This window comes from Hermetia illucens, chromosome 1 (assembly GCF_905115235.1).
Source record: "Hermetia illucens chromosome 1, iHerIll2.2.curated.20191125, whole genome shotgun sequence".
Lineage (NCBI taxonomy): Eukaryota > Metazoa > Arthropoda > Insecta > Diptera > Stratiomyidae > Hermetia > Hermetia illucens.
This window is the reverse complement of record NC_051849.1, coordinates 203206004-203232412: the sequence shown is the minus strand read 5'-3', so window position 1 is coordinate 203232412 and position 26409 is coordinate 203206004. Positions and strand designations below refer to the sequence as shown.

Sequence of the window (26409 nt, the reverse complement as noted above, 5' to 3'; positions counted from 1 at the left end):
GGAGCGAACTACATCTGATAACCACGCTGCTACATGGCAGGGGCATAGGTAGCCTTGGACGAAACGTCGTCTGTAATTGGGACTTTGGGTGTAAGCCCAGAAAGAGAAACCCATGGACCAGAAAAGTCAGACCACAGTTTCTCTCGAAATGGTCAGGTCCACCAGCAAGTGGATCGCGGATTTAGGGCTTCTTCAATTCCAAACAAAAATTATTCTAAGAATTCAGTATCTTAAAAAGACCAGTGAAGATCCACATCTTGCGGATGTCAAGCCGTCGAAAATGCAGATATGGACTGCTCCTTCAAACAGATGCGAGTAAAACCGACAGCCTTGACGATCTCCCTGGCGATTTTTTCCATGGAGCTCTTGCAGTCTCTGCATAGTTGTTACTTTCACTCATTCGTATATACTGGAAATTTAAGATTTTCCCCAATGAGTGGGGCGATCGTTAAGATTCCGAAGAAGAGCACCCGTCTTTAATACGACAGGAATTGGAAGGGTACTCCCCGCGACGATATTAGCTAAAATTATTCTGGAAAGGATGAAGGAACACCTCAAGAGCTTTATCGGCAGAAAGTAGAGAGAGCAGGCTGGTTCCCTTGACATCACTTTACGGAGTTCAGATCACCGTCACACCTGCTCAGCATTGTTTTCGAAAAAGCTTCCGACAGCGTCAATGGGCAAGGTATCTAGAATGCAGGAGAGCCATTCACGAGAAACTACCACTTACCATCAGAGCAACATATGATTCCGCAAAATGTCACGTGCTGCAGTTAGATAAAATCTCAGAGATATTTGAAGTCCAAATTTCTATATGTAGGTAGCGTTGTTTCTGCCGGCGGCGGCGTCGAACTTGATGTCACTCGACTTATTAACAGAGCTAAACTGTTCGCTATTTTGTCTAAAAACTGGAAGTGGTACTACTTCCATATTAACATCAAATTGAAGCTGTTCCGTGCCAATGATCTTTTTGTGGTACTCTATGGATATATAAAAAGCGATCACCACTATCACCCAAAACCACCAAGTTTTCATCAACTCATGTCTACGAAGTGACTGCCTCAAAGTTTTGGTGGTTACCGAAAGTGGCGACTAACGAAAGACACACACAATCCAGTCGCTCTATATCCCCGCCCGTAAAACGGTTGCACGTGATAATTGCCTCTGCCTAACCTGTTCCAAATTCTCTTCAACCCTTAATCTTTGAAAAAGATTGTCGGTACAAGTCGTCAAAGTTAAAGAGAAAAGTCGCAAACCTTCCATTCTCACGACTTCGTTTTTCGTTAGTCAAACGGATTCAGACTTTTTCAGAAGAGTTTTTGAGGGATACCATACAGACCTCCATTCAGCACGATAGTTGAGGAGGCAGAGCGTTGCCCTGGGTTCAAATTACACTCGTAATGGATTTTTGGGTTTGCTTTTATGCTTGTATCGCTGCTGTGAACGTAGCATTAAGTGTGATGAAACTGAAACGCATTCTCAATGTAAATAGAAACCGGGGGAAAACAATAATAATGAAGAGATAGGTTGGATTTTCTTTACCCCGGAAAGGAGTCAACACAAAAGTCATACATATTCCCAAACAAGAAAGCAAAAGCTGTGGAATATAAATCGTCGTCAGAGAAATTTGCTTCCATTAATTCTGCTATTCCAGACGTCAATATCTTTCATCATCATCAACGGCGCAACAACAGGTATCCGGTCTAGGCCTGCCTTAATAAGGAACTCCAGACACCCCGGTCCGACGAACCCCCCACGCAAGCATATCATGCTGAGGATAACAGATAAATCTGCAGCACCAAAGGTGCGGATCGGCTAATCTGCTTGTCTTCCTCCTAGAAGAAGACATCGACATCGCACTAAACCAGGAGCCCTGGAGGGGAGGCGATCGAACCATCAAAGGGCTCCAAACCAAATATTTTAATTTATTGTACAGCACATGAGACGCAGATTGGGACAGACCTAGAACATGTATTCGCGCGAGGAAGAGTCTGCACGCTTTTCTGTGTCCGGACCTGAGTTCCAGCGACCTAGTCGTGATCAAGCTGACGGGGGCAGAGAACGGGTATATCACCTCGGGTTACATGACTCACAATCGATCAGCTCCGCCAGAAGAACATCAACATCTGCTACATGCATAAATATTGGCAGCCATACTGCCTGAAAAAGTACAAATCGGCCATCAGGACCGCCAAGAGGCGCTCTTGGTTGGACTATTGTCAGAACATCGAAAGCACCAGTGAATCCGCGAGGCTCAGTAAGATTCTATCCAAGGAACGTAAGAACCCATCCTTTCTTAAAAAGTCGGAAGGCTTCCAGACGGAATCTTCTGGTGGGATCTTAGGGCTCCTGGCTCAGATGCACTTTCCCACCAATAAGGAAGACTGTGAGCCTTGCTTGGATGGTTTGCGGCCAATTCAGGCGTGCGAGACTATCATATCGGAAATTACAGAGGATAAGATCGGCTGGGTTATAAACAGCTCTCCAGGCCACGGTGGCGTCATCTCTGGTTAATAGTAATGGACGAAATTTTACGAACATTGGACAGCAGCAGGGTGAAGGTTGTGACGTATGCCGACGAGTTGGTGATAGTAGTGTCAGCGATCTTTCCGCCCATTATGAGCGACATCATGGAAGGAGCGTTGAGAAAGGTGTGCCTGTGGGCCGCAAGATGCGGACTCGGCATAAACGGTGCTATGCAATTCACCACAAAGACAAAGATACCTGAATTCTACCTACCACGACTGAATGAACAAAGATTGGTTCTTTCCTCTCATGTAAAGTATTTGAGTGTAATCCTGTATCCAAAGCTAAATTGGAGTTTGAACATAGAACTGAGGATTAAGAAAGCTTGTATAGCCTTCCATGCTTGCAAGAGAACCTTTGCAAAGAAATGGGGTGTCCGGCCGAGGATGGTTCTCTGGAAGTACACCGCTGTAGTGCCTCCGATGCTAACATACGGCTCTATTGTATGGTGGCAGGCTTTGAGCAAAAAATACAATAGAACGAGACTTAATAGAATTCAAAGAACCACGTGTGCAGGTGCTACTGGAGCTCTACAGTCCTGCCCGGCAGATGCTCTCAATGTACTCCTACATCTCCTCCCCCTAGACCTCCTCATTAAATACGTTGCAACGTGCAGTGCCGTTGGACTACGTGAGTCCGGATGATAAGCAGCGAAATCCTACATCCTAGACGAAGTACCTCGAGAAATCTGGGCATTCCCCACGGACTATGTCACACTATGGTCCGGATGGTTCAAGTGGTTAGAGCGCTTGGCTGTCGTAGCGAAAGGTCGCGGTTCAAATCTCACTGGTGGCGTTGGGATTTGTTATCGTGACTGGATGTCGGATACCAGTCGACTCAGCTGTGAATGAGTGAATACAGTCGGTGTTCCGCTGGCAGCTGTCGGCGGCCGAGTCTACTCGCACTACCTAACAGCCGCGGGCTTATCAACTTTGCAATGTCAAGGAGAATTTGGCCCGTTTATAACATAGCCTGATCACAAGAGCTCATGTGCCAGACGCGTGCAAATGCATTCAAAATTACGGCGGTCTGCACAGGGCACTGGCCCATAGGGGAGCATGCCGCTAGGCTCGGCATTCCCTACAATTCGCATTGCCGAAGCTGCAGGGAAGGAAGGGAAATCCTCATCTACTTTCTCTGTGATTGTCCAGCTCTAGCTAGAGTCAGGCTACGGACACTGGGTAAACCTTTCTTTGAGGACCTCAGAGAGATTTCTAGCTGCAGGGTAGCAGAACTGCTTTCCTTCGTGAATGCTACGGGTTGCCTCTGAAGATCCGAGCCGACTAGACTCTGCCTCCCTGCTCTCCCTGCTTGAGAGAACGGAACAGAATTTGATTTTACCCCTTCCATAGTTCAACTTTAATCAAATATTAGTTTTTTACCTGTACTACTTCGGTGCAAAAGTCCATCACAATTGTTGCCTTCGCTTCAGTCTGTTTCTCATCTTTGTGCAATTCTAGGATATATGTGCCATCGACTTCTTGCCGTAAATAGCAATATCTGAAATAAAAAATTGTGGCTTCATTACAATTATTTTGGGGCTCGATGGATTTAGCTTTGGTTATTACTTGCTCATATTTGAAATAAAGTATTTACTGCCGCAAAAACACAATTTGATAGTATATTTCCATGACTAATAAAAAAGGACACATTTGAAATTAATTTCAACATAGAGCTCAAAGAAATTTCAAATGCTTACAGAGCGGATCTAAGGGACTAGCTTCCCTGCAGTTTCTAATTAAAACTGAATATGTACAGTCACTGCATATGTAGATGCACTTGTTGGCAAGAAATTGCATTTTATATATGCTCAGCATGTTAAGTTAAAATTAATGAAGTGAAAAGATATCTACCTTCGTTTGAAGGACTTTGAGCCAATGTGCGCAAACATTCTATCTGACGTTGTATCTGGTCCTTTTAGAAGGTATCCTTGCTTCGTTATTGTATCAGCTAACGACCGTGTCATCTGTTCGTCGATACGATCCTGGTCGGCGTCAATTTCGTAGACTTCCTGCCGCAAATCATCTGCTGGTGATAGCCTGAGGGAAAAGTTAGGAGGAAGGAAAATGATTAGAGGAAATTATTATATATTTTCGAATAGCATTATTTTATTGCAGGCAGATGTTGAATTGAATGGAAATTTAATAGTATGTAGATCTGATTGTAAAATTTATCTATTCCATAAATCTTATCGGTTGAGGGGTTTGCATTTATGTCCGGAAATGAATTTTATCAAATGATTGCTACTCACAAGCACTACCAAATCAAATTATAAAAATTTGTAAACAATAACATTGAATTTAAACTTTTTATTACTGAAGTTCAAATTAAGATAAATTTCCTTGACCGGTAGCCAACTCGGAAACTATTTTAATAGCATTGCTTGCTCCCCACATTTCATAACACCAATTGTGTTTTCAAATAAAATTAACTACATATTTACACTCAACATCAATTTTGCTCGTAGCATTAATCGCTTAATTGAGATAATGGACGCAAAAGTGGATCAATGTACAATTGGCTGATTTCGAATTTCTTGCCTGGAACGTGTTGTGCGGTAAAAGGGAAAGTGTTAGTAAAAATCGCCGGAAAGCAATGTAAATACAAAAGAAGAGTTTCAGATAACCACTTTCAATTTTATAGTCTAAAATCTAATTTTCTTAATAAATAAAGAAAATTTGTTTTGGAATGCATCTTTTAAAACGCAACGAAATCACACTCTTCTAGGAGCTGTCACTTTCGTAAAAAAACACATAAGTTAAGCAATCTAGATTTAAAAGATACATTTCTATCCGGAAATGTGGTGTTGACAATTGATTTATGGTTCCAGTCAAGGAAAAAATCATCAAATAAAAGGTGACTACATTCTGGAACAACTCAACGATGTTGCTTAAAGGCATCCAATTATAAAAGTCGCGCAACAACATTATAAAAATACTAAATATAAATACAGAGCATTTTAGATACGATCTGTTTAACAGCATCTTGATAGAGTGAATAGTGCGCTCTGGAGGCGTTGTTAATTAGATTGAATTAAGCCGCGAATTCATATGGTTTATTGTATAATAATTGAATTTTGAAGCGTGGATAAAATAGTTCTAGATATGGCGATATATGGACGGTTGTAATATCTGAATCATTCTAGGAAATCAAATTATGGCATGCTAACAATTTATGACTTTTACATGGCTTTAAAATAAACAATACATGAATGATATAATTGACAGGAATGCGGTCAAAATAAATGTATATCTTTCGTCATTTTTTATTAGATACAATAATATAGATACACTTATATCCGACTGAAGAGCTGAGATTTTTATTAAACCTACTTTAGTCCAATTATGATCGCGTGTGTGGCATTTGATCTGATCTGGTTTGTTAAGTTGACGAGCAGACAAATTTTATATTCTAGATTATCCAATAAACTCATTTAGGTGGGTAGAAATTTATTCGTAGAATTATTATAAAATATAAACATAATTTCATCAATCATGATCTACAATTCGAAATAAGAAAATTAGTAGAAAATGCAAGGGAATGGCATTATACATCCCGAAAGTCTCGAGGGTTAGCTTAGGCCCTAATAAAGAAACCCAACCCTTGTTTTGAGCCGAGGTCCAAAAATTCTAGCAGTTGCTTGGCGCCTTGGCTTGAGCAAAATCTGTCACAATTTTTCACAAGATTCACACAAATTTCAGCAATTTTCCTGCCACTCAGACCACTCGACCTATACATCATTTTGAAGCTCAGATCCTCCCGCGACACTAATGATCTCGAATTTCACTCCTTTTCTCGAAATTCCCAATATTTATGGAGATACAAACGTTTGAAGTTTTCCCAAAGAAGCTCAGACTCTCCCTGGCAACAGTGATCACGAATTTCACTCCTTGTCTAGAAATTCCAAATATTAACGGAGATACAAGTGTTTAAAGTTTTTCCCAAGATTCCTACAAATTTCAACAATTTTCCTTCCAACCAGACCCCCCGACCTATACATCATTTTGAAGCTCAGACCCTCCCCCGGCACTAGTGATCACGAATTACTCCAGGGGTCATCTGCAATCCTTGACCTTGTACCTGTGTCCTAGTTAGTAGCTTTGTGAAAGTTTATCAATGAAGAGCGAAACGCAAGTAATCGGTATATGTCGAGACTCGCTGGGATTCCCCGGAGTAGTGGACAGTTCTTTTGACGAGCCATTGGGTTGATGTATACCCGGTGGCTAAGGTGGTAGTCACGACGTGCATCAGAATCCACACTTCAGGACCGTGGTCGTGCAAAATTGATTGGCACCCATTCAGGCTATGACACTCCGAGAGAGCGTCCATGACTTCCGGGATCAGCTAAGCATAGATCAGGCCTCAGGGCATTGGGGTATGAACTTTGTTTCCGATGGAAAAAAAATCAACCCGAGGAGACAGTAGGGGAAAGAGAAGGGCTAGCTGTGTTTAGACGCAGTACGAAAATGAGTTGCTCGCCACAGTACCCAGCGGAGGAGGCATTAAGGGCTGATACACCTGGCCGGTGTTGTACGACTAAATACAAAGAAGGTTTCACAAAATCGTGCAACTGGAGATTCGAAGACAGCAATTCCAGTATACCTGTTACTGAAACAATCCCAAAACTAAGTGTAATCTCGCGGTGCCTCTAGCGATGAAATTATTTGAAATAATTAAGAATTGCCTTTCTTTCCGTTAGTTATATTTATTAACCTTGCAAATAACGATATTTCGGGAACTATTTGTTCCCCTCGTTAGTGCTACAAGTCTGGTAGCTTAATAAATATTATTAGCGAGATTGTAGATTAATAAATGTTACTAGCGACAAGAAAAGGCAAGTCTTAGTTATTTCAAATCCCAGATCGTTGAAACTTGCCGGTGGGAGCCCAGTCGATTACTTATCTCATGAAGAGGAAAGGCTTATTCGGAAATGCGCAGCAGTGTGTGTTGGCCGACTATAAAAGACAATGAACGTCTTGATCACTTCCGAAATGAGAATGTGCGCGATCAATATAGGGTTGCACCGATCGTGGAAAAATTCCGAGAGAAGCGTCTTCAATGATATGATTACGTAATTCGTGCTAACAAAAATTCGCTTGTCAAGATTGGTCTAAACATCTAAGTCGATGGTAAGTGACCAAACACCTAATCGAAACAATGATGGCTTGATACGCTGGATGGGGATTTGAAAGCCTCGCGAGCCGACCCAGCTTGTAAACAGGACACAGTCTGAAAAAAGTGCAAAGTGGTAGGAGCTGGTAGTTGTGGCGTGTATCAGAATCCAGCCCCATCAGCACCCTGGCCATGCAAAGTGGTAGGAGTTATATTTTCGAGAGCACAACGGTTTCTGGGTATTACGACCCCTGATGAGATGGTATAAATTCCATGAAGAGGAAAAAAGTTAAAACAGAGGAGATAGTAGGAAAAGGGGAAGGGTTGACTGTGCAGTACTTAGCGAAGGACGTATCAAGAGCTGAAACTACCATTGAGGCTTCAGGGCGGACGCGGTCAAATGGAAAGCAAGTCCCTCGAAGTCGTGTGACTAACGCCATGATGGCTAAAGTTTCAGTACTGTGCAGTGTTCCTGTTTCAGAAGAAGCCCAGATCATTGAAACTTTTGAGATGATTTTGGACTTAGGACTGCCCTCAGCAAAGCTAAAGATGAAGGAATTAATCGGAAATGCGTGGCAGTTGCGAAGCGCATGCTGTCTGCAATCTTCTTCCCGAAAAATGTCGGAAAAGCAAAATGATGGACCTGGAAGAGTTACTGGATCGCATTTCCTTCTGCAGGCGGACTTCATCAAAAGATAAACAAAAAACAGAAAGAGCCGCAATCTCCGCGGAGAGAACCATATAAGCTAACAAAAGAAAAAACGAGGAAATTCAAGAGGGCTAGAACGCCAGCTTTGATCATTACATTAATGAAAAGCAACAGTTTTGCCCAAGTCGTCGGCGAAATCCGGTAGAAAATTAAGTGTGAATACAATGCCGCAGAAGTGCCTTCTACTTGAAAAACCTAGTAATAATCAGCGAACAGTTGCAGTCAATTATTAAAAATTATAATAATAGGGTATTTTGGAGCCTAGGTACCATATAGTTAGTGCCAGTTTCTTGATTTTTTCCAGGATAGTTTCTAAGAATGGATCCGTTAAATAGATGATCACTTTCGACGCCCTGCACTCCCCACTTTTCCAACAAATGTCAAAAATAATACTGGCTTCGGAAAGTAGCCATTCATTTAATACTCCACATGACTATATTTGGTGAAAAAAAAATTTACATCCGCCTTTTGCATGGACCCCCCTTAAATTTGACGCAAAAGAATATAACTCACTGTATGCGTGAGCATTCACAGTTCCTACCTTTCGACCAAATTTAGTGTCAATCGCTATAATCGTCCCCGAGAAAAATACGTGTGACGGACAGACAGGCAGTAAACCGATTTTAATAAGGTTTTGTTTTACACAAAGCCTTAAAAAAGGAAGAGAGAAAGAAAACACATCCGTAGGAGATTTTTTCCAAATAGCGCCCAGGGAACAGAAAAGAAGGGCAATAAGAAGCGACTGGCGAGAACGATAGAAAACTGGTATCCGGTCTAATAATAATAATAATAATCGTTAGCGCAACAATCCATATTGGATCTGGGCCTTGAAGTGTGTTAGAGCACTTCATTCAAGACCGTAACGGTACGCTAGGAGGCAATGTGGTCAGCATTGCGCTCGCCCGAGATTATTACCCTGATTTGACTCAGATACTCATTCACAGCTGAGTCGACTGGTATCCGACGTCAAATCACGATGCAAATTCCACTGCCACCAGTGAGATTTGAACCGCGACCTTCCGTATGACAGCCTAGTGCTCTAACCCGTCTAATCCGGTCTAGCCCTGCCTTAATAAGGAACTCCAGACATCCCGATTTTGCGCCGAGGTCAACCAATTCGATATCCCTAAAAGCTGTCTGACGTCCTGACCTACGCCATCGCTCCATCTTAGTCAGGGTCTGCCTCGTCTTCTTTTTCTACCATAGATATTGCCCTTATAGACTTTCCGAGCTGGATCATCCTTATCCATCCCACAACCTGGTATTCTACCATTTCCGGATCTTCTGTCTAGGACATTCAACGCTTGCTTTAAGGACAGTATTTTCCCTGTGGCAAAGCTCTCCCTTGACGTGTTAATGCAATGGGTAACTTGACGAACCCATGGCTTAAGCATTGCGGTGGACAAAACAGAAGTACTCATTTTCATCACAAAGAAAATCCCGTGGTGATCGGCGATACGATTGCAAAATCAAAGCAAACAATGATGAGTGGCAACTCTTTAGAGAAAACAAATCGAACGGCATGTGGGCTAGGTGGCTCATCGAAGGATTAATCCATGGCTAAACTGAAAACGGACATGGAGGTTTCCAAGTCTAACCTGCACAAGATCAGTAAGGCGCGATCTCCCGCTCTGGCAGGGTTTACTGGACGACACCAGTTACACCTTTCTTCATGTGGAAGGTAGAATGCGAACCGTGGGCAACTGTATGCGGACGTAGGAGAGCCCTCCAGATAAGACAGAGAGATCCTGAGCCGCGTTGCGATGGTAATATGAGGTTAATGACGACAGCTAATTTCCGTTTGAATCTGCAAGCTAGAGAGTGTGGTCAGAAGTCTGGGGAGGCTTGATTTAAGCTGTGATGCTAATGATAGTGCTGATATGCTAGAAGGTTGCACGTGCCCCTCTACATTGACTGACATTTCCAGGTTCTGTATAAAAAAAATTGATCAAGATCGATTGTCGACTGTCTGTCTGTCTATATATACTTTTAACAGAAACACTTATACCAACTGAAACGAAATTTGTTGGGAAGTTTGTCAGTGTTATTCTTGAAGCTTAAGTATTTGCAGGCGGACTTTCATATCCAATTTCGTCATATTTTTAGGTTTCCTGGATAGATTTGCCCTCTTGGTCGAGCTGGATCAATTCTGCTGGTCTGTTGGACATCGCCCAATTCATTAATTCATTACATCGGTCTATAAAGTGGATGGTAATGCGTCTCTTTTTAGAAATAACTTGACTTGTGGATATTCCCTTGCCAAACTATTAGTTAATCAAGAAACAGTAAGTGTTTTTTTGGGGAAGTGAATTGCGAGACACGTCAGTGCGCGGTGTCTCATCCCTGCCTAGGGATCAGTATTATAGGGATCGCTCTCAAATTTCATCGTTATAGAGGTATGGAATCGTCCAACCTAATGTAGGGGTTCCATAATTTTTCGGAACGCGACTAAGTGTTTTTGCTAAGAACCCAAATCTCCGAAGAGTTCATGAGGACTGGAAATATCATTGTTTGTAAAGTAAGAGCTGTGACCCTTTGGTGAGACGTTTCGAGCGAAACAGTTTCTGCAAATTGAAATAGGCTTTGTTAGCTGCCAACAACCATGCACGGATTTCATCATAATAGTTGTTATCGGTTGTGATTTCAACCCTATATAGGAGAAATTATCAGCGGACTTAAAGTTGTAGTCTTTTATATTTATTGTTCTCATTTGATCAGCCGCATTTGATGTTGCTGCCTCTTTGGTTTTTGATGGTAACTTAGCCGCGATGTACTTCGTCTTGCCTTCATTAATGTGCAGCCCAAGATCTCGCGCCGGATGGAGGTAGACTTCACATTTCGGATTGTCCTGTCCATGATATTGACATTCATCAACATAGATCAGTAGTTGGGTAAACTTGAAGAGGATCGGGCCTTTCGAATTAACATCGCGTTTTAGTTTTTTGAGGGCGGGCGCACGATAGGGCATTCCCTTGGGTTAGACCGTTTTTAATGTTGGATGGTTTCAAGAGTGTTCCTACTGTTTTTATCTGGCCTCGCACATTGGTCAGGGTCAGCCTAGTCAGTCTTATCAATTTCATCGGAATTTGGAATTCTCTCATGGCAGTACAAGCTATACTATCATAGGTGATCGTGCAACTAATGACCATATTCCAACAGTTTTTCCATCGCTTGCCGCACAGAGCAAATCGCTCTGTTACTGATTTGGCTGGAGTGAAGCCTCTTTGATATGGGCCGATGATTTTCTGGGCGTATGTGGCCATTCGATCTAGTAAGATAGCGTAAAATATCTTATAGATGGTACTCAGCAAGGTAATAGCCCTGTAATTTTTGCAAGGCGTGATATCAACTTTTTTATGTATCATCATCATCATCATCATTAACGGCGCAACAACCGATATCCGGTCTAGGCCTGCCTTAATAAGGAACTCTAGACATCCCGGTTTTGCACCAAGGTCCACCAATTCGGTATCCCTAAAAGCTGTCTGGCGTTCTGACTTACGCCATCGCTCCATCTCAGGCAGGGTCTGCCTTGTCTTCTCTTTCTACCATAGATATTGCCCTTATAGACTTTCCGGGCTGAATCATCCTCATCCATACGGATTAAGTGACCCGCCCACCATAACCTATTAAGCCGGATTTTATCCACAACCAGACGGTCATGGTATCGCTCATAGATTTCGTCGTTATCTAGGCTACGGAATCTTTTTTATGTATGGGACCGATAATGCCTCGTCGCCAGTCGTCAGGCATTGATTCGCTTTCCCGCATCTTGAGCATCAGTTGGTGAACCGTTTGGTGTAGTTGGTCGCCTCCATATTTAACCAATTCAATTGTAATTCCATTGGCTCCTGGTTACTTATGTTCTTTAAGCTGATGAACTGCACGGACTGTTTCTTCCTTATTTCCATGCTCCAACTCGCCGATATTTTGGTTATTGAGCAGTTCATCAAAGCACTCAACCCATCACTCCAATATGCCCAAACGGTCGGAAAATGGATTTCCCCTAATCTGTTGGTAGAACTTCCGCGCCTGATGCGGTTGCTTCCTCTACTTCTTGAATTCACAGAACTGTTGGTTCTGCCAGGGTTCCTTTTTCCGTCTGTGAAGTCGCTTCTCCACTCGAGAAGTTTGTGATAGGCCCCTCCGCGTGCCCGCGTTCTTTGAGTGTGCAACATTGCCCGATATGCAGCATTCTTTCATTCCAACTTTTGTTGCGACTGGGGCCAAGTATGTTTGTGGTTTTATAAACGATACCGTTCTTCAGGTGGATGTGATGATCACTTGTTGATGCTTCATTTCCAGGACTAGCTCTATTGTTTTGCGGTTATTGCGGCATCCATTTCCCCTTTTATATGTGATACGGAGGGTTTTATTATGGGTGGCTTCAGTGCCAGAGGCAGTGTTGTAATTCGAACCCGGAACACCATGGCAACGAGATAGTAATTCGGGTGTATATTGGCTCCCCTATATGCTCTGATTTAGGTATCAAGACTGAGAGGCGGCGGCGTTCAACCAGAACGTGGTGAATTTGGTTGAAAGTGGTCCCGTCTGGAGAGGACAACGTATGATTCTTGGCCCAATTCCGCGTAGACCAGGTACTTGCAACAACCATTTCGTACGATACTGCTAACTGAATAATCCGTAGCCCGTTATTTTTGGTATCCTTATGTAAACTATGGGGGTCGACGTATCGACTGAATATGGGCTCCGTCCATGCTTGACTGTAAAAATTTCCAAGTATGATTTTGATATCAGACTTGGGACAGGCTTCGAGGATCCGTTCTACCACCCCCAACCTGTTTTTATGCCGGAGAGACACGCCTTCGTCCTTCTCTGCCTGCAGTTTTTCATTGAGAAGGAACTTCCAGCGACCACTGGAGGTGGAGATAGGGTTTTGTGGAAGCACTGTCGGTGGTGGGTGCTGGCTTTTTATTTATTTGAAAATATCTTATGCCTGAAAGTAATATTCAATTATTTGGGTCTTCCGCCAGTTGAGGAGAGAGTGTCATCTTTTTCTGAGGGAGAAGACGTCAGTTCGGCAAAAGTATCTAAACACTGTTTTTTAGAAAGAATGAACTGAATCTTCGTTAAGTATCCAAAAAAACCTAAGTAATTCCGGAAGGCTTCATGCAGAGTATAAACAATGCAAGCTAAGTGAAACCAAATAGACCCCACGGTATACATGGCATACGCGCAAGCCCAGCATCAAGCGACACAAAAAAAGATTTTCCTGAGTTTGTTGGTGATGACTACATGCATAAATCATTTATCTAGATGTGTGGATGTATACATTGTGAAGCTTAGACTTGAAATAGCAAAAAATCAGAGAAACAAGAATTAGTTGAACAAACTTGGCATGCATATCTCCTCCTGAACACACGACGTCTGTTGGTCTTACCTTGGCAGATCATGACACGATCCACTGTAAGCACTGTATTTGTAGTGGACCAGGTGATTATTTGTCTGATATGTGTGAAGTGCTTGACGAGTCAATAGCTGGCCCGGTGTTGAATGCGGCAGTGTCGATTGGGGCGGTGTTTGCGATGCCGTCCCTGAACCTGAATAGTAATTATGGTCGGTTGATGGAGAGGTTTGATGGCCAATGTTATGACGAAACACATATGTGGACCCCAAGATGCATTGTTAATTCATAATTACGTAAAAATCGCATGTAAATAAACAAAAACACAAATGAGTTTCCTTTGGAAAAATTTAATTATGCTTTGTGGAGGAAAAACACGCGCGGAAGGTATAAAAATGCGACAGTTGGAATTAGATGGAAATTAAAAAAAAATCACGAAACTTACCGTTTTGTTGGGAAGATGAATGATGGCTGTTTGACGAGGAAGAATTGTGGCAATTGATCTTTGGAATTGTACTGGATACAGTCCGGAACTTCCGGGGTAGAATGACTTCCTGCAAATAAAAAATGCAAAACTTAAAAACATCTATCTTTTTTCAATCTAGATATTTCGCATAAGCGCCAGTGACCAAACCAGTTGTATTTAGTCATGACTGAGCCTTCTCATCATAGTAATATTGAAAGTTTATGAAAATAGGAAATTGCTTGTTGTCCGCATATAAAAGTGTAAATGTGAAACTAGAAAATTGAGTTTTCAATTATCACCGCGCTCTTCTGCATCACCTGAACCTATTATCACCGCGTGAAATTCAATATCCATTGCGGAACATGTTTCCAATATTCATTTCATTGATGATGCGTTGGTGCTAACAAGGCCTAAGTGCAACTAATTTGTACGAAATTTGCAAGCAACACCTTGCGTAAGTAGTTGAAATTCCATACTGACATGGAGATTCGCTTAGTACAAACGAGTCCAGTTTTTACACATTTAAGTCTGCGCGTCAATAGAAATCTAATAAATGTAACAACAAAACGTGACTTCGAATATCGCTCATTAGCTTTTTTTGCAACTGGAAGTATCTGGGAAAATAAACTACGGAAAACAATAAAGCGCACTAATACAGAAATCGTGATAAGTAATAGCCATAAAATAAAATTAAGGAGGAAATCGACAATTGAATGTTTTAGAATGAGATGTTTTTCGCCTTTTCTACACGAAAGATTTAAGATGGAGACGAAAATCAACTAGAAAAAAAGCAGCTTTGTTAATAATGTTACGAGTCACACCAAACTTGCCAATATTGTTGGCTCTAACGTGCCTTGTGGGTTGGGGTTTAAGCATACATTCAAAGTTTTCCCTGCCAAAAAGAATAGAAATGCGTGGACTAGCAACCTGCAAATTTTGAAACTGCTATCGTAACGTCAACAATGCCTAGGACAAGAATTCACTCACGGCTATGTCCTTTGGCTATCGAAAACGGACTATGATTGGTTTCGGGAATATGCGCACGTCCCTCGACAACTGTATCGAAGGTTTCCAGAATGCTCACCTTCTACAACTCGAGCGATTCCAACGAAATAAGTTGGACATTCTGGGTATAAGCGAGGTAATATGGTGAGACTCTGAAGAGTACTCATCTCCCTCATACCACACTAATAGCACCGTGCTTTTGTACTCTGGAAAGCCAAGTGGTAGCAGAGAATTATACGTGTCGGTTTGTTTATGATAGCTATCGCAAAGCCCGCTTCCTTGATCAGATAGCCTGATACGATTCTGGCCGCAAGACTCCGGTCCAGATAAGGGAGCATCACAATAGTACACATAGTGGGGAGGACAAGGAGGATGTTTTGTATGAGAAACAACACGCAGTTCAGGAGAGGCTTCCTAAGGGTCACATTGTGATTGTAAAGGGTGACCTGAATGCCCAAGTGAACTCTGACAACCCCTTGCTGAGACATGTGATGAAGAAACACGATCTCGATAATGATAGAAAGTGTGTGGATACCTGAAGCTTCCACGGTTTCGTCATTGGTGGCACACTGTTCGAGCACAGAACCGGTCAAAACTGGTGTTCAATCAACCGCCCGACACTATATGAGCAACCGGATTGACCACTTTGCATTCAACCCGATTTTGGCATTGCCTTCTCAGAGGGTTTCCAGGACGCCATTAAAGAAGTCATCGGCTGATGTAGCTCACCATTATATCAGCTGATCGCACCCCCACAGACCTGATGCCGAGAAAGTTGCCTTCTGGCAACTTTTTGATGCAAAGATCTGCAACGTGCCTGCTGATGACCATATTATCATTGCCGGCGACCTTAATTGTCATGTCAAGTGCCATGAGAGAGAGGGGTTTGGGGTGTGCAATCAGGGTGGCGAGCGTATAATCGATTTTACATGCAAGATGGTTCATCAAATGATTGTCTTATCTTCCTACATTTTATAGTGGGAATTGTGAAATGCAACTCGATTATATTCTCAGAAGACGCTGACATTTTACCCTCGTCACTGATTGAAAAGACCTTCTCTGTGAGACCATCGCACCTCAACATCGGCCGTTGATTGCTGTCCTGCGAATCAAGCCACCGATAAACAGCGTGCTCCAAGCAGAACGGAAATCATTTCGGTCATCCATGCACTGAAATGAAGTAAAGCCGCTAGATTCCCCGCAGAGGTATTTATCGCTACACTAGCAGCTACTGCAGATCTACTACTCTCATTCGCATGGAAATCTTGGGAATCCAAGCCTTTCCCAGAGATTGAAAGAATCGGATGAATGTATTTTGAATGTGATAATCTTGAAACGAAATAAAGAACATCTCGAAAATTGTAGGACAAACGGTTTCGTCCAGGGCAGAGGCAACTCTTCAGACGCTGCCTCACCTCTGCCCTGGGAGCAGCGTGACCGTGAGTGGCATCGGATGGAAAACGCTCCATTTATATGTTTAGGAAAACACGCCAAGGGTGCGAATTGTATCCAGTAGAAACCGATAGTTTGAGCCTGAGCTGGCTAAAGCTAAATTAATTGTTTAGGATAAGTGAGGGATCCTAAGTCCACAACCACTTGTTGTTGGACCGGACCAAATGGAGAGCAACTTACTCCCACGTTTATTTGGTCCGCGGATCCCTCGTTTGGGACATGGCACCCAAGCATTCAAAAATTGTAGGACAAACGGTTTCGTCACTTATCCTAAACAATTAACATCTCGAAAGCTTGATCGACAGAGAGCAGGCTGATTTCCGCGCCGGATCCTTCTGCATTGACCACACTGACAACCTGTGGGATCATTTTGGAACAGTGCTATGCTGATGACATTTGTTTGCTCTCTTACGTGGCCATATAGCTTGGTCAAATGACTTCAGGTTTGGAAAGAGAGGCGAAGAGAATTGGACTGAAGTTAAACGCCAACAAAATCATCTCCCCGAAGCATCGAAGGCATCGATCAATTAGAATATTTAGGAAGCGTAACTTCTACTGACGGTAGCACCGAACTGGATGTTGCCCAACGCGTTAACAGAGCTGTCTCGCCTAAAGTCCGGAAATGCAATCATTTCAACACCAAGACTGAAACTTTTATGTGCAAGTGTTTTTTCTTGGTTGCTATATAATAGTAAGACATGGAAAGTGACCCCAATTGTCACTCAAAGACTCCAAGTCTTCGTGACCCGTCCGCATCGTATCATCGTTGTACGGTAGCCTAATACTATTACAAAAGAAGAACTTAGTCGGCGCACAGGCCTGGCACCCGTACACGATGTGTTCGATAGGCGGTAGGCGGATAGGTTATATATTAACGAGTGGCGACAACTGCATTACTGCGGGCTACGTCATGAAGTGGAATCAACTCTCTCAAGATGTCCGACGAGTGGGTCGCCCCAACAAACTTGGTGCAGAGCAGTAGGAAAGGAAGGTTTGAATCCCAGGACTTAGGGAGCAAGTATCTCTCTAGAAATGTCTCAGATGCCTCGATTTCGGTCACATTGGTGCAGCATGTACTAGTGAGCACGATAGGTCGAGAAGGTGCAGGAAGTGTGGAGAAGAGGGCCACCTTATCAAATACTGCACGGGAGATCCACGATGCATGTTGTGTAAAGGGAAAAACGGAGTAGACGCCCGACACGTTGCGGGTGGTGGCAGGTGCCCGGCATATGGGTGGGGGTTCAAGACCTGCTCTCGCAAGGCATTCGATCGCGGGAATGATTCCCTTGGACCTTCTACCGAATGAGGCCCACTGTCTCTACCAGAGAAGGAGGCTGAATCCCGCCGAAGTGACTGCGAAATGCTTCCTAAAAGCCACTAGGACGGAGCTGTACAGGAGATGGCAGCAACGGTGGGATAATTCCAAAAAAGGCCGCTGAACGTAAACACTCATCCCGTGTATTGAAAAATGGATCGAGCGCAAGCATGGAGAATTAAATTACCACCTAACGCAGTTGCTTACGGGACACGGTGGATACAGGAAGTACTTGCATTGCTTCGGATTAGATGATTCTCCAGACTGTCCTGAATTCACCGCTACACCCGAGAACCCGGACCATATTATGTTCCACTTTCCGAGATTCGCAAATGAAAGAGAGGTTAAACGATACCCTCAATGCGGTTATCGCATCCCATAATTTCGTGGAGGAGATGTTGAGATACGCAGCAAATTGGAGTCCGATGAACGAACAATAACTGCGATACAGGAGAAGCTGCATGAACTAAAACGAGCCCGTGAAGCGCGGAGGATGCGTGACTTAACTGCACTGGTAAAAACCAGAGCCCTCCTCGCGAAGTAATACTTCACGGTGGTTCCGCGTGAATATGGGCGGAGAAATGGGGATGGTTTTAGTAGGTGAGAATCCAAAATTGATAGACCAGTAGCTTACTCCAAACTACAATTTTATTTTATTACGTATATATATATTTTTGACTCCCTTCATCAGTACAAAGCTAAGGTGAGAATCCCACACACTGCTGCAACCTAGTGCAGTAGCGCCATTTTAAGATTTCCACCGCCACCCATAAACAAGTCGGGAAATCGGAAGCTAGACACTTCAGGTATGAAAAGTTTTGTGTATTTTTTATATAAAAATATTTGAGTGGACATTTGCCCCATTAGAACCTAGCACATAATATATGCATATATTATGTGAGAATACCCACTTTCGCGTGATACTGACAAGGATTTGCACTAACTTTGTTAGTAATAATGCAATTTCCACCAAATTTGGTAGGATCATGCTATATGCTTTATGTCGGTTCCCCGAACTCTCCACTTTTCTAACAGATGGCAAAACTAACCGGCATCGGAAAATAATAATCGAGACCTTTCATTAGGTACTTCGCATGACTATATTGGGTGGAAAAAAAAAGTGCACCCCCCTTTTGCATATATGGAGATCCCCCTTAAGTTCGACCTAGAATGATGTATGCGCGAGCGTTCACAGTTCCCAACTTTCCATCAAATTTCGTGTCAATCATTACAACCATTTCCGAGAATAATGCGTGTGACAGACAGACAGACAGACGAGATAGAGTGCCAGATCTCCCATTAGGTGCGTCCCTTCGTGCAGATAAGAGAATGATCGGCGACATGCACGGGTGAAAAAGTTACAGAAAATGGGGAGAAGACCATATGTTCAGGGAATGCGAGGCTGAGCCTACATGTATGATTTGCAAGGGGAAAAAAGGCGTCGACTATCGACACGTTGCAGATAGTAGCAGATACCCAGAGTTTAGGAGAGCCTTGGATGTAGTAAAGAAATGAGGTTAATACAAATTAACCTCAACCACTACGAGGCAGCGCAAGATCTTTTCTCGCAGATCATCTATGAGAAGGGAATTGAAGCTGCCATAATCAGCGAGCCTTATCGCAATAATAATAGCGGTACCTGGACTGCAGATGTAACTGACAAGGTGGCAATATGAGTGTGCGAAAATCAAGCCATTCAAGAAATCATGGAGTTTCCAGAAGTTGAATTCATCAGGGTAAAAATAGCTGGAATCTGCATATATAGTTGCTATGCTCCACCAAGCGCGACGATAGCAGAATTCGAAGGAATACTAAGTATGCTAGTCGCAGATGCAAGAAGTCGAAACCCCAGGATCAAGATTTCAACGAGTGGACTGTGGATTGGGGCAGTCGCACAAGCAACACCAGAGGCTGTATCCTGCTGGAGGCTTTCGCCGAGGCTGGTCCGTGAAAAGCTTTGAAGAGGATGCATTCACAAAGATGCTATTAGGGGGCCACTATCCCGATGGTGCGGTTTCAGAAAAGGTAGACCAAATAATGGGGCGCATAACGGTCAAACTATTGATGGAATGAAGAGATCGCGGAGTTGTGAGAAGGATCTGCCAACGATCTAGAAGAAGACCGGACTTAGGCGAGAAACGGCAAGTATATGTGAACCATCGAGGTAGGCTTAAGCAGGCTATATGAACAAGCAAACGAGAATGCTGTAAGGAACTTTGCGCAGAGCCGGGATAAAGCCCCTGGGAAACAGCATACAGGGTGGCTATGAAGAAAATGAGAAGACGAGCACCACAACTCACCTGCCCGCATCTTCTGCTCGATATCGTGATGGCGTAAACCGTCACCGCAGGAATACCACAGGGCTCAGTGTTGGGACCTCTCCTGGGGAACGTAATGTACAATGGGGTCCTTGTCCTTCCCGTGCCAAAGGAGGCCACGATAATCGATTTCGCAGATGATTTAGCTGTGATTGTCGTCGCGAAACAACCTGAAGACCTTGAAATGTACGCTAACGAAACCATTAGCGCCATAAAAGCGTGACTGGAGTTGGTTCAGCTTGACCTTGCGAAACAAAAGACGGAGTCGGTCTTAATTACCAACTGTACGAAGAGGAATACGGTTAATGTTCGTGTTGGTGGTCACACCATCACTTCGAAATCGGTTATCAAATACCTAGGGGTGATGATTGACGCTAAAATTTGAATTCAAATTAATTCAATTTCAAGCGAGACGTGGACTATGCCTGTGATAAATAGCAAATACCAGCGTATCATTAGCACGGATGATGCCTAACATTGGAGACCCAAGATACAATCGCAGATTACTTGTGGCTGAAGTGGCGCGCTCCACACTATTATACGCGGCATCAGTTTGGGAGGAAGCACTATCGTGTAAGGGTAATTGGAGGAGGGTAAATATGCCTTACCGCTTTGCGGCGCTAAGGGTTTGGTGCAGCGCCTTCAGAACAATATCAGGCAATGCAGCGAGTGTTATTGCGGGAATGATCCCGGTAGACATTCTGGTAAGTGAGGCACGCTGCCTGTACGAGAAAAAGAAAATGAATCCACCTGAAAAGGATGTAGAATACCGAAAGGCGGCAAGGCGAGATTCGTTGCAAAAGTGTCAGTAACGGTGGAATGCCTCGCAAAGGGGTCGCTGGACCCACACTTTGATTCCCCGTATTGAGGAGTGGATCCAACGACGGCATGGCGAGATTAACTATCATCTAACGCAATTCCTATCAGGACATGGTGGTTACTGGAAGTATCTGCACCAATTCAGGTTGGTTTTGTTTTCACACCTGAGGACCCGAAGCATGTTATGTTCTACGAATTTACTCAGAGAGGAGGAGCTTGGAAAACTCCGCAGAATATCGTCGGAGTGCTGAAGTCCGAGGGAGACTGGTAAACTCCGCAATCAAAAGTATACACGAGTGAGGCAGAGTATACAGGAGTGGATGAGTTTAACATCTTCTGATGCAAAACTTTGCTTGATTCCTAACAAATGTGGGACTATAATTTTTTTGCGGAAATTTGGCGTTGACGATATAGCACAAAAACCTACTTCTTCTGGCAGTCTATCTATCACATACAGTTTATTTGGAAAATGCCGACTGAATTTGCAAGTATATCGGCTATAGAACAGCAGATTAGGAGCCAAATTTCTGGTAGAAAAGCGTAAGATAATCGTCATTTACGCTATCAATGGATTAGGAGCTTAAACGGACTAATCAATGTTAAATCAACATATCACATTCAATTAAGTTTCAATCAATATCAATAACAACTAAAATGGTTCTCAATAAAATTCTACAGTAAAAAAACTGCAAATCCTCGTTTCTCCAATCTCGGATACCATTACTTAATATCTCTTCATTATAAATTTAAATTTTTGCATCTAAAATGTTGTCGGAATATCTTTTATCAAACGGAGTTTACTTACCGAGACATCATCATTGGGATACAGTAGCAATTCTCGTTGCGGATCATTCTGAATTAATGTTTTATTCTTCAATATAAAATTTTCGAAGTCAATTGGCTCAACGAGGAGTGGTTTGTTCTGCAAAGAAATAACAAATGGAAAAGAAATTAGCAAAAAAAAAAAAAGAATGAAAGAATCACGAAATTGAATTGATTTGATAAGATTAATGCAAAGAGACGAGATTCCATGATTTAGTTTGTGAGTTTCAGTGACAGTGTGTGTGTTCAAGCAGTATCTGAATAATTTATTATCTGAATCAACAGATTCTAAACTTAGGTGTTAACGGATTTGAATATTTCTAGTTCTTTTTTCCAAAAATGGATGTAGGTTGATATTTGTAGACATTTTTATTTTCAGCACTCAGGGATTCCCTCACTGCAAGGATTCGACGGATATTTACTGGAAAAATAGCAATCTAAATATGCTCGATTCCTCTAGAAACTAAATGGGAGCATAGACCCTAGTAAACCGAAGGCGAAAAGTGGATAATAATAATAAACCTCGGTTTTCTGGTACGAAACCAACAAATTGATACGGATCTCTTTGCGTGCTCCAACTATCTAATAATAGCCACTAGCGGGCGAATCTGACGAAAGTTTCCAAGAATTTCATGGTACTGGCTAGAATCTCTATTCCCGCCTATAAAAATGCTAACAAAATACTAAATAATACAAATCTTCCTATAAATAAATCCTTTGTATACAAACAACATTTGTTAAAGCCTCCAAAATCGAATGTGTTTGCCAAAAATCTATATGGTACCTTTGGCAATTAATAGATCGTCTGATATCTGGTGAATTTTCTTTACGGGTTTCGTGTTAATGAACTGAAATTTTTCCTAATATTTATTTGATTCCAAAGGAGAAGGAGGAAGTTTATAGCTACTTGTATTTAGCGAATGACCTTTTGCGTTTTTTCACGCTCTTCCAACATGTGTAGAACGGGGAGTTGTTGAAAGACGTAGGGGCTAGGTCAGAGCAAATTAGAGGGTAATAAACTTAACGGCAGGGTGTTAAGTACATTTTCGTGCTGGAATTTCCTTATCTTAAACTGTCGGGCGGGTAAGTGGCGTTACAATAAACCATTCAACTTTTCTTGTAAAACAAATTGCAGTCATTTTGCTAATTGGTTGCTTTTTTAATTTCAACCCGGAATCCTGGCATAGTTTCAAGTAGTAAATGTTTACATTGGTGATTTTTATGAGGGAAAAATATTGTTCTGGTTAGCACGGATTTTGAAATTTGAAATATGGAGGAGATGTCAAGCAGACGTGCATATGTCAGAATTATTGAGACACTGTTAATTTGATTAATACCTTCGTAATTAAGTGAGCGCGATTCTCACCCACTAAAAACCAGCCCCAGCCCCGCGGGACCACTATTTAGATATTACTTCGAGGGATAGATATGCCCTTAGGCACTCGTCCTTCTCCTCCTTTCGGCTTTCCTCCTTCTTTGTTCCTTCAGCAACACCTCTAGCCAGTTCTCCTCGGACCTCAGCATTTCCGCAACAAAGTTCTCCGGACTCACTCTCCAGCCCAAGATTTGGTTTAGATTCCTCCTCTCCATTGAAAATCTTGGACAGTGAAACATCACATGCTCTGGATCCTCCGGTATGCCACGGCATCTAGGACAATTCGGAGAATCATCCAACCCAAAGCAGTACAGATACTGCCTCTAGCAATCACCATGTCACGTGAGGAACTGAGTAGTGTGGTAGTTGGTCTCCCCATGTTTCCGCGCAAGCTGCACCCTAATGTTAGGGATGAGCCTGTGCACCCACCGACCCTTCGTAGACTCGTTCAACCTGCCTTCCTTCCTTGCCGCATTTCTACGCTCTGTGTGTCTCCCCATACGTCTTCAATGGTACAGCACGTTCATGTTTTTACCCAGAATATCGATAGGGATCATGCCTGCCATCATCAATACTGTCTCATCTGATGTGTTTCTAAAAAGAATGCAAACCCGCAAAGCCATCAGGCGGTAAACCGAGTTCACCTGCTTCCGCCTCTGAGAGTTTGCAAGTGCCCCTGCGGACACAAGATGGAATGTACCACTCCGGCTAGAAACAACCTCCGACAGAGTTTCGCGGTGACACTGGCTGGCGTTTGGCATGCATATGTGGCGCAACAGGGTTAACATCCCCGCCTCACTCGGTGAGGCGGTAGACTTCTCGTCTATCGCCAAGGTGCACGTAGATGACGCAGTACTTCAGACCCTCAAATCCAACCCCAAATATAAATTTCGGCAGTTGCCCATCTTCGGCTCGAATACTCGGAAAATGTGTGGCGCAGCAGGATTGGCAACATCCAATAGAAAGTATCCGTTGGGGATGTGAACCTGGACAGATGGGACCACGGTTTGAGAACTAGGAGCACTGTGGTGTAGATCTGCCGTTTTCACGGCGTTGATGCAGTTATTTAGATGTTGCAGAAGGCGACGTTTCACAACCGGCTCGATTCCTGGAAAGCGGTTTACTTCGTTCGCGCATTCGGTGAAGCCTGCTTCGAATTTGTTCACAACTTTGGGGTCTGTGGCCTGGGACATGACTGCTTATTGTCGTCGGAAATCTTGCAGGTATTTGACTGTTTTCTCAAGGATATCGGCCTTTTCCAGTGTTGAATGTCGCGCCGAGTTTTTTTTGGTGGCGTCTAGGATGAGAGCTTTCAGCTCATTTAAGCAATTGTTGATGCGGGCGCGACGTCTTTTCTTTATGATAGGCTTATTGCTCCGTCGGTCGCTCTTAACCGGTTCCTTGAGGGGAATCTAGGATCCTGCGGCATTGGCCATTATACTGGCGGAGTGCGCGGTTTCCACTATACCAATTCCCGTTACCATTTTCATACTAAATCACACAAAAGTCGATTAAGTTCAATTTTCCAAAATTATCACTTTCTGCCAGCGTTCCTGCAGCGGATGCCTTGGACGAGTCACGCGAATACTCTGCGGTCACACACTGTCCTGGTTCACATGCTTCCATCGCCACCCAGGCGGTTCACGACGTAGCGCATCCAGGCATCAGGACGTCAAATCGGTTAGTCACCGAAAAATGTTTCTGGCCCTCCATAAATAAGGACATCAACTACTGGGCCAGAGAGTGGATCGCATGCCAAAAGTGTAAGATCACCAGGTATGTAAGAAAAGAAGTGAGCTCATTTCCCCGCACTACCAAGCGGTCCCACACCATACACCTCGACATCGTAGGCCCTTTGCGAGACTCGCACGGTTACAAGTATTGCCTTACAATCATCGACAGATTTTCGCGGTGCCTGAGGCAATACCTCTGAAGGACATTACGGCGCAATCTTGTGCCGAAGCCCTCTGTCGAGAGTGGATTCCTCGCTTTGGTGTCCCTGCAGTGATCATCACTGACCAGGGAATGCAATTTGAGTCCACCCTTTTCTCGGAGTTAGGAAAACTCCTTCAAACGCCAGCGAACTACGGCTTACCACCAGCAATCCAATGGAATGCTAGAACGTTGGCATCGGACGCTGAAAGCCGCCATTATGGCTCGCGATGATCCGTCCTGGACTCAGGTCTTGCCTGGCGTCCTACTCGGCCTACAAACAACACGCCGAGGGGAGTTTGCTGCCAGCCCCGCGGAGCTGGTATACGGGGAGAACCCAAGGTTTCTAAGTCATCCGGTCTTCGACAAGAGATCGGGTCTCACAGATTCGGGATTGATGTCCCTGCTAAAAGACAATCTCCACCGCCTTAAAACTACACCTCCCACCTGACACACATCCGTACCTGCCTGCGCTCCCAAGGAATCGGACACGTGCACGCACGTCCTGGCTAGGACGGATGTTGTCCGGAAGTCGCTGCAACCTCCATACGAAGGCCCGTACCGTATTCTCGAGCGGGGAGAGCATTTCTCCCAGCTCGAGATCAGGGGACAAAAAAAGGCTGTCTCCTTATCCAAGCTGAAGCCCGTATCCGTCCGAAATCAACGTGGCATTCGCTTCGCAGAATGATGGCGAACGCAGTTTCGGGTTCAGTCGCTGAAACCCCTAGGTTTGATCTGGAGGCGGAGTGATGTGTCGCAGCGGGGTTAACAAGTAATGCGGGGATGTTAACCCCGCTGCACCACATCACTCCGCTCCCGAGTTTTCCGTAAGTCTTCCATGCAACTTGCTCGAGGAAATCTTGAGCTTTCCTCACGACTTCAATGCAACTCGCTCGAGCAAATCTTGAGCTTTCCGCAAGACTTCAATGCAACTCGATTCGTGAAACCTTTTCTTCAGGAGTACAGCTTGGTAGCGATAAATATGGTTTGATCGGATCACGCTTCTAGATTTCGCCAACCCTTTTATAAAGTCTACAAACTTGTTGCTTATGGGTTAAAACCGCAGAAGGAAATCAATCATAAAACTTTATTTGATCTTGTAATGTAAATAACTTTATTACATAAAAAATGGAAGAGGAACTAAAAACTTTGTGTATACTCTTTTTCTTAAAATTGACATCTCACTAAATCTA

The 26409-nt window shown here is 43.5% G+C and overlaps 1 protein-coding gene across 7 annotated transcripts in view; it reads right to left on the bottom strand.

Annotated features, from left to right (window-relative positions):
* LOC119652692 (dedicator of cytokinesis protein 9) overlaps positions 1 to 26409 on the bottom strand; it is a 134078-nt gene that overhangs the window by 20916 nt on the left and 86753 nt on the right. For all 7 annotated transcript variants that reach the window (XM_038056973.1, XM_038057021.1, XM_038057012.1 and 4 more), the window contains exons 2-6: positions 21893 to 22009; positions 14158 to 14266; positions 13749 to 13908; positions 4380 to 4565; positions 3909 to 4026 (exon numbers count right to left, since the gene is read on the bottom strand). In XM_038056973.1, coding sequence (XP_037912901.1) covers positions 3909 to 4026; positions 4380 to 4565; positions 13749 to 13908; positions 14158 to 14266; positions 21893 to 22009 — 690 coding nt within the window. The remainder of the gene's footprint in view (positions 1 to 3908; positions 4027 to 4379; positions 4566 to 13748; positions 13909 to 14157; positions 14267 to 21892; positions 22010 to 26409) is intronic.